The sequence below is a fragment of the Charadrius vociferus genome, unplaced genomic scaffold (genome assembly GCF_000708025.1).
Source record: "Charadrius vociferus isolate BGI_N301 unplaced genomic scaffold, ASM70802v2 scaffold23, whole genome shotgun sequence".
Taxonomy (NCBI): Eukaryota; Metazoa; Chordata; class Aves; order Charadriiformes; family Charadriidae; genus Charadrius; species Charadrius vociferus.
The window spans coordinates 801,396-810,454 of record NW_009647676.1 but is presented as its reverse complement, the minus strand read 5'-3'; the positions used below and the strand labels follow the sequence as shown (position 1 = coordinate 810,454).

Sequence of the window (9,059 nt, the reverse complement as noted above, 5' to 3'; positions counted from 1 at the left end):
GGATGCAGCCCCGCAGCACCGGAGGTTGAATGTTAACTCTGCCTGGGATGGCATCAAATCTAGAGACTTTTTGTACAAGTCATTTCGCTCTAAGATACAAAAGATCAGAATTTCTGCCATCTATTCTATACTTGATTCTTTATTAACACTATTGTATTTTCTACAGGTTGGTTTCCTCCCCCTCTACTCTGCCCTGGGGAGGCCGCATCTGGAGTACTGTGTCCAGTTCTGGGCTCCCCAGTTCAAGAAAGACGGGGAACTGCTGGAGAGGGTCCAGCAAAGGGCAACGAAGATGATTAGGGGATTGGAACATCTCTCATATGAAGAAAGGCTGAGGGACTTGGGTCTCTTTAGTCTACAGAAAAGATTGAGGGGGGGATCTTATTAATGCTTACAAATACTTAAAGGGAGGGTGCCAGGGGGATGGGAGCAGTCTTTTGTCAGTGTTGCCCAGTGATAGGATGAGAGGTAACGGGCAAACTTGAACATAGGAAGTTCCATCTTGACATGAGGAGGAACTTCTTTACTTTGAGGGTAGTGCAGCACTGGAACAGGCTGCCCAGAGAGGTTGTGGAGTCTCCCACTCTGGAGACATTCAAAACCCGCCTGGATGCCGTCCTGTGCAACCTGTTGTAGGTGACCCTGCTCTGGTGGGACAGTGGGACTAGATGATCTCCAGAGGTCCCTTCCAACCCTGACTATTCTGTGATTCTGTGGTTGTTTATCTTAGCTGGTATGATTCAGTATTTACTGGTGCCTCCTTCCTGAGTCCTTCAGTCCTCATCACTTCTCAGCAGTACAGGGAATCCTGCAATTAGTCCCTCATCTTATCATCATTTTCAGAACACGCTCTAGTCACAATACCTGGATTTTATGTAGTCAAGCTCTCCAAGTACTGAAAAGAAATAGATAATTGTCTCACCCACCACATTACAGGGAATTTGGACATCAACTTGCATCAGGCAGCCAGGGGCTGTAGAGAATCCAGATCATCACATCTCTGGTGAGAAACCTACCCACTTGATCACCTTTTTGCACACATTGAAATACAAGAAATTCACTTTAAATGTAAAAACAAAATTCCGTACTGTGAGGGTGACCAAGCACAGGTTGCCCAGAGAGCTTGTGGAATCTCCATCCTTGGATGTACTCAAAACCCCACTGGACATACCCCTGAGCAACTGGCTCCATCTGACCCTGCTTTGCGCAGAGGTGTTTGACTAGATGATCTCCAGGGGTGTCTTCCTGCCCCAGTCATCCCTGTGATTCAATGACCACACTACCAAGCTCTATGTGTGGGGCGCGGCTTGGTTTTGAGGTTTGGCAGTCATAGAAAATGCCTTGAAATTCTTATGTGCAGAATTACTTCTGGAGAAGAGTAGTAAGCAAAAACCTCACGTTCCTCCAAATTAAATGCAATCAAACATGAACACACTCCATAATTACAGTAGAAGCTTTTTTCTTTTTTTAAACTTGAAACAGTTTCTTACCTTACAAAGGTCATCATTCTTCTCTTTGACAGACAGAGAATTAAGATTTGTGCAAGAGTCCGAATCCGATATCTCCAGTGAGCTGTCATCTTTTTCTGATCCATCACACCTATTGGTAGAATCACTATCCTTCTCCCAATCAATGAACTCTGATTCATCTAAAATAAAAAAAAAAAGTTGTAAAAAGATTTATTCTTAATCACCATATATTACTCATAAGCATGAAGTCAAACAGAGTAATACTACAATTATCCTTCACTTGGGAAAAAGTGCAAAGTTATTTTTTACGTATGTTCAACTGCTCTTTACATTTACCTATTTTGCAATCCTGTCTCTCATAAAAGCTAAATCCTACCAGCAGACAATAGAAGCTTCTGTGAAGAAAGAGATAAGAATTACATTAAAAAAAAGATTTCAAAGTACTGCCCATAAGGAGGCAGTATATTTAACTGCTTAGGTGGGTAGATTTTCAATTTAGTTACTGTTAGTTTTTCTAGGTTTTTGTTAGGGTTTTCTTTGACCCAACTGCATTCCAAATGCACTTGTTCAGAATTAACTGTTCTAAGCAAATACCTCAGTGACCTGGAAAAGCTGAAAGTTTGGTGTAAGTTAATATCTGCTATAAGTGGTAATCCCCACAGAGAAATGAAAAAGCTAGTTGAAATGGTCACCTCCTGAAACACCATGGCTAAATACAGGTCTGCAAATCAAACCTCTAAGTACATCAGACAGAGGGCCGTTTAGGATAAATTAATAGAAACAGGAACGAGAAAAGACAAGAGTTTTTTCAAAAGAACCCACAACAAAGTGGCAATAAACAAAGATGGAGATTCAGAACACTCCTTCCACCATCCTCATGACCAGGTGGTGTTTAATGCAACTCCAAAAGTCCACTCATACCTTTGAGGATCTCCTGAAGGCAGTAGAAGCCTGAGCTGCTCTAGCAGCCCCACCACCCTTCAGGTCCAAGTGCCAGAAGGTACTGAGAGGGAGAATCTCATTGTATTTTGCATAAATGAGCATGTTTAGAGAAGAGATGTGAACATTTTTGGTTTTGCTTTTTTGCTTTTGTAAATGTCACATTTCTAACATCAGAAGAGTCATGTACAAGAGAGAGGCAGCAGAGAAAGGAGGCACCTGCAGAACACTCCAGGCATCTGTACAGATCCGTGGAACTGTGGCAGTACCTTCTGGACTTGGCAGTGCTACCATAGTCTAAATCACTAGTTTCTTCACGGAACTTCCAAACTCTGAAGTCACCCAGGCAAATAAACACACAGCTTGTGTTGCCCGTTTTTTCCACACACATGAATGCATTTCTGTTTCTAACTATGAGAAAACTTCATCAGAAGTTTTAAACAGAGACATCAGTGACCAGGTAGCACAAAGAGGTCTCTCTTGAAGCTGTGTGGCAAGCTGCATGCAATTTGTGACAGCAGTATAAATTCCTTAATAAGATACAAGAATCAGTTTTATCCTGTCATGCTCAAGTACTAGCACTGCTTCTGAAGGTGAATTTCACATGAAAGGGCAAGTCACTTAAAAATATTTTGTCAGTTATTATCCCCATACTTACAACTGTCCCTATATATGCACACACATACATGTGTACAATACTATAATTAGTGTATATGATGGTTACTTGAAAAAAAACGTGGAAATGACAGTTCTTTTATTCCCCACTGCTTTCAATGACTGTTTTCAATATTTTTGGGGTTTAGAAGAAAAACAGGAAATTATTGCATTTCCTCAGTACCTTCAAGCAGATACATAATGCACCAGGGCTTCTTCATTTACACAGAGAAACCAAATTTTGCTATCTTACAAGAGTAAAAATAAGTCTGTGTATTGTTTCTTAAAAAAAGAGAATTAAAGATTAAAACCTGCAGGATATACTTGCAGGAGACAACTGCAATAGAATTATATTAATGGTAGGTCATAAAGATTCCTGGTGAGTATTATATCGCAGTCTAGAAAGTAGACAATCCTTCCATTTCAAAAGTAAGAAAAGAAAATTACTAGCATTACAAAAGATGACCATCAGATATATCAATGACAGTGTTAAATCAATGACAGAAACATGCATGAAAATCAACTCACGGTTGTGTTTGAACACTTTGCCAGATATCCAGGATGTGAAGTCTAGTTTTAATACTTCAGATCCAGCTGAAGTATTATAAAGCCAACTTGATTTATTTTTCTGGAAGTAGTCACATTGAAAATACCACCTAACAAGTTCTAATGCAAATTAAACATTATCCTAATTAATGTTTATGTAATAGAGCACACAAGTAAAGATTTTTCTGTCTTCAGCTACACTTTTTAATCAATTTCTCTCCCCTCTGTCATGCCGTGCTCCATGAATTAGAAAGCGAGTCCGAAGAACAAAACTCATGGTTGTTTGCACAATACAGCTAACAGGGGGAACAAGGAATACTGTGTACCGAAATGAAAACTCACACCACGGAACATGATGCTATCTGCAGCTGCAAAGTCTGCCACTTCTAGTCAGTAGATGCAGACAGCAGTATGATCAGTAGAACAGGGCAGGCAGAGAAAGCTGTTCACAACCCCAGTATCTGCACCACAGCGCAGAGAAGGAAGTGGTAAAAATAAACTGTAATATATTGAAATGAACAGACACACTTTACCTGACGTATAACCTACCCAACTATGCTACTTTACTCCAACGTTTAAAATTTTTGTACAGAATTTATACTAAAAGCTTATTCCATACTCAGATGAAATTGATAAAAAAAACACCAACTGACATAACTGAAATAGAATTAGATCATGTCATTTTGTCCAAATGACCTCAAAGAATTTTCATTACAGCACTTGAAGTTGACAGGTTTCTTGACAAATCTGCTTGCGTTTGAACTTACCTTGACTACTGCTGTCCTCTAACAATAAATCATCTCTGCTAGGTGATTCCTCTGTTTTAGAAGCATGACTTTTTTTGCTGTGTAACCTTGGAATCAATGTTTTATTTTCATGATCTGAAAAATCACTGCCACTAGAGGTCCATATTATGTCCTCAGCTTCCTTAGGGCTTTCAGCAGCAGCAGATCCTATTAAAAAGAATTGTAAAGTGTTAGATTGTTACACAAATGTGATAGCGTTAAATTTAAAATTTGTAAAAATTAAACTATATTGTTCTTGAACTGGAAAAAAATTATCAGTTCTGTCACCAGACACCAATACTGGAGCATTAACTCACACATATTTCTTATACATACATGCATTATTTTCATTTTGGTTCTCCACAATAAGTGCTAACAATTCATTTTATGCAATGAGGCTCTCAATCAGCCCTTCAGCAGAGTGAGGACAAGTAATGACTGTCTGACAGTCCTCTACACACAGTGCTAATGCTCCTGCATGCGCCCTTTCAAAATAGTAAGTGGTTTAAATAAAGAATCATAGAATCGTGTGGGTTGGAAGGGACCATCAAGTCCAGCCGTTAACCTAACACTGCCAAAACCACCACTAAACCACGTCCCTAAGCACCACATCTACCCATCTTTTAAATTCCTCCAGGGATGGGGATTCAACCACTTCCCAGGGCAGCCTCTTCCAATGTTTGATAACCCTTTGGGTGAAGAAATTTTTCCTAATATGCATCCTAAACCTACCCTGGCCCAACCGGAGGCCTTTTCCTCGTGTTCTATCACTTGTTACTTGGGAGAAGAGACCAACCCCCACCTCTCTACTACCTCCTTTCAGGTAGTTGTAGCAAGCAATAAAGTCTCCCCTCAGCCTCCTTTTCTCCAGGCTAAACAACCCCAGTTCTCTCAGCTGCGCCTCATAAGACTTGTTCTCCAGACCCCTCACCAGCTTCGTTGCCCTTCTCTGGACACACTCCAGCACCTCAATGTCTTTCTTGTAGTGAGGGGCGCAAAACTGAACACACATAGTACTCGAGGTGGGGCCTCACCAGTGCCGAGTACGGTGGAACAATCACTTCTGTAGTCCTGCTCACCATACTATTCCCAATACAAGCCAGGATGCCATTGGCCTTCTTGGCCACCTGGGCACACTGCTGGCTCATATTCAGCCGGCTGTCAACCAACACCCCTGGGTCCTTTTCCACCAAGCAGCTTTCCAGCCACTCTTCCCCAAGCCTGTAGGGCTTCATGGGGCTGTTGTGACCCATGTGCAGGGCCCGGCACTTTGCCTTGTCAAACCTCATACCATTGGTCTTGGCCCATCGATCCAGCCTGTCCGGGATCTGTCCTTAAACTGTCCTTAGAATTACGAGTTTCGTATTTCTCTAACTTTAAACAATGAATAACAAATGAATAAAAGTATGCCATCAGTAGAGATGACTTTCCAGTTTTGTCCCGAGAGAAAGAAATTTTAAACTTTTCAGGAGTAATGAAGAATAGCTATTGTGTTTTTGAAGTGAGACATTTAAATTCAAAGTACCTTTCTCCATCATTTTTAATAACAAGAGCAAGGAGAAAAGGATTAATGCTTAGCAGTGGAGGATGCCAAATTAGCAATCATAGGAAGGCAGAGCTTTCCACTTCCTACAACAACTAAAGTATTTTAGGTAAATGGGAAGTTGACAATTACTGGGAATTTGGAATTAGGTGTGAGGGCCTAAAAGAGAGAAACACAACCATATGTCCTCCTGCAACACACAGAGGTTCTTTTCAGAAATCTGGAAAAGCACGACTTTGAACACCAAAAGGTAGGGAAGAGGCACCCAGTAGGTCACTTAACTCCAACAGAGGCAGCACAGCTGCTGGAGCAAGAAGAAATACAAAGACTGAAGAAGTCACTGCCCCCTCTTTCCTTCCTTTCCTCTGGACTCCAAAAGCGAAAGAACTGGAGGGAGTCAATAAATCCTTCTTCTCCTCTTTATTATACCTAGAGTTCTTTTTTTAATCACAATATTAAACAGACTCCAGTACATATAGAAGACTGTGAAAGCAGGAGGTTGACAAAATTCTGTTTTTCTATCTATTGCTTATACTTAGAAAATGTATGTTTTCTCTCACACCCGCTTGTCTGTCTCTAGCAGAAGAGAGAATTATTTCACCTTCTATCTAGACAGCTAAGCGTTGTTTTTCATTCCCTCCTCTTAAAAATGTGAAGAATTTAAATATTCTGCCCCAGCTAGAACACACACTATATACAGCATTAGTGATGCTCCTTTCATCTCTTCAAGGGCAATAGCTGAAGTGCCTGCAGCTTTGCAGAATATATTGCTGGCACTCACTCACTAGGTGAATAAAGGAGCCCAATCACAATAGCATCACAACTGTGTCTCTCATCAAAATTAGCTTCTGATTACAAAGCAACCAGTATTTTGGCAAAACAAAGTGTCAGTCTTCTGACAACACTAACATGAAATAGTTACAACATACCTGCTGCACTTTCAGCAGATGTTAACAGTGGTCCAAGATGCTTCTTAATCCTGGATTTCTTATCAGTAGGTCTCAAAGGCTATATTAAAAAGAGACAGAGAGATATTTAATCACCAAGGCATTAAAGACAATTTTAACATGTAGTAATATACTCAAAACTGTTATTGCTCACCCAACCACAAGTTAGTGGCACAATTTCAAATTAATTTTTCTATCTTCTACTAGACTGCAATATAAAGAGTGAAGGAATAAAGCATGAGAACAGTAACATAAAAACTGAATTTTCATTGTTTTGGAAAACAGAAACTTACTGTGACTATGACAGGAATCACATCTGACCTTGTGAAGAAAAACAGCCAGCATTTTCAGCAGTAAAATGTCAAAAGTGGGCATGAAGAGCATGCCTGATAAAGCATGTGCCCTATTCAAAGGTTACAGAAAGAAGCACTCAGTGGCCCTGACTCTGATTTTATTAAATCCCACAAGCTATGTGACACTGTGACTACTCAGTACCAGAAGAAGAAACAGAAAAGCAACTTGTATGAAGATGATTTTCAGCACGCAGCACTTGTCACTCAGAGCTGGCTGAACATCTCAGTTCAAGACCAACAAGACCAACACACACAAAACAATTAAGCATAATTGGATATATCATCCAAAAGAGCATCTACACCAAAATCCACATATGCAAGGTCATCAAAAAGCACAATTTTCTACAGTGAATTCATTATCGCAAACATACTCTTTAGATCTAGCAAAAAATCTTCAATGCTATCTAGAGTCTTTTTGTTCCATGTTTTCAGGAAATGCAGTACTCCATCCAAAATGTCAAATTACTTTCCTATCCTTCAGAGTATTATTGAAATTTTCCAAGTGATAAGTGCTATCTAGAACATATTAACATATGCTTAGAAAATTACACTAACAAGTTAAGACAATGCCCTTATGTAACCTTGCTTTCAATTTTGTCTACTTTGACAGTTAAAACAATATGCTGTTAATTGGGAAACAACACAAAAAAGGCCAACATCTTATAATTCTGTCAAGCATGGAAATTGGTTTAACTGTCAGTTCGCATCTCTTTCTTACACCATTAAGCGAGCCAGCATTTTACCTCCAGCACTGAAGTGCTCTGAAAACCATCCCCACACCTAAGCCATGCATTGGAAATCGAAGTAGCAGCCACTGATGTCCTGACATTTGATTTTTTCAGCTGTAGGGGTGGCTCATCTGGGAAGTGTGTGCATTCTGCATTCCAGAATCGCTTCCGCTATGAGGAAAAACAAACCTATTAAAAACACTGTGTACAAATAATTCTTCTCAAGTGAACTTTACTTAATCTAGACTGCCCCTTTTATGCATACTTAAATATAAATTCCCTTTTTTAATGAGCTGGAGAAAAAGAACTCTTGAACACTTGCAACTATTTTCTGTGCAACACCATATAATAACACCACCCCAAATGTCATGGGTAAATTTAATTTTTGATAAGTACACTACTTTCTGTTGATCTAAGTTACATTTGTTGTACCTGTTAGTTGTCCAGTGAAGCTGAAAATATTATCCTAAACAGGAACAGCTCAGTAAAATACATTTTAACTAGATAATTCCTTCAAACTCATATTTAATCTGATCAAATTCTGTGTTACAGAGGAGGTCAAACTAGATAACCGGTATCCAGCTCTCCATTAAAAACCAATCAACCAAACAAAAAACCCCAGACTCTTTCAGCTTTAAGAATTACATTTGTTTTCACAACCATTTCCCAAAAAATGGTAGACAAAGTGCGGTGTTGCCCTTACATGGAATGCTTGAAGTCATTTAGACTATTAGATAAGTCACGAAACAGGATGCTGATTAGCATCCAGTGCTAATTTCATGCAATAGATTTTAACATCTGAGAATAGCTGAAGCTGAGAGAATTGCCTGTCATCACATCCAAAGTTATCTTTAAGATTCAACACCAGTTTATACATATAAATTCATCTTAAGCATGATAAATATCTTAGCCCACTCTGCTACTGAAACTTATCTTATAACATTTTAACTACATTATCTGCCTGAATACATCTTTCTTTTGATATACTTTCTCTGACGCAACTACAGTTCCCAACTATATTTAAGAATTACTCCAAAGCTCTATTAACGAGCACATATATTTTCAGCCAGGCCGGTCAATCAGGACTGTAATATA

The 9,059-nt window shown here is 39.5% G+C and overlaps 1 protein-coding gene across 1 annotated transcript in view; it reads right to left on the bottom strand.

The window, feature by feature from the left end:
- The window catches only part of SPIDR (scaffolding protein involved in DNA repair), a 202,977-nt gene extending 195,710 nt beyond the window's left edge, over positions 1-7,267 (bottom strand). Inside the window, exons 1-4 of the mRNA XM_009881121.1 lie at positions 7,205-7,267; positions 6,866-6,944; positions 4,376-4,561; positions 1,491-1,648 (exon numbers count right to left, since the gene is read on the bottom strand). Of these exons, the coding sequence (XP_009879423.1) occupies positions 1,491-1,648; positions 4,376-4,561; positions 6,866-6,944; positions 7,205-7,267 (486 nt within the window). The remainder of the gene's footprint in view (positions 1-1,490; positions 1,649-4,375; positions 4,562-6,865; positions 6,945-7,204) is intronic.
- Between the last annotated feature and the right edge of the window lie 1,792 nt (positions 7,268-9,059).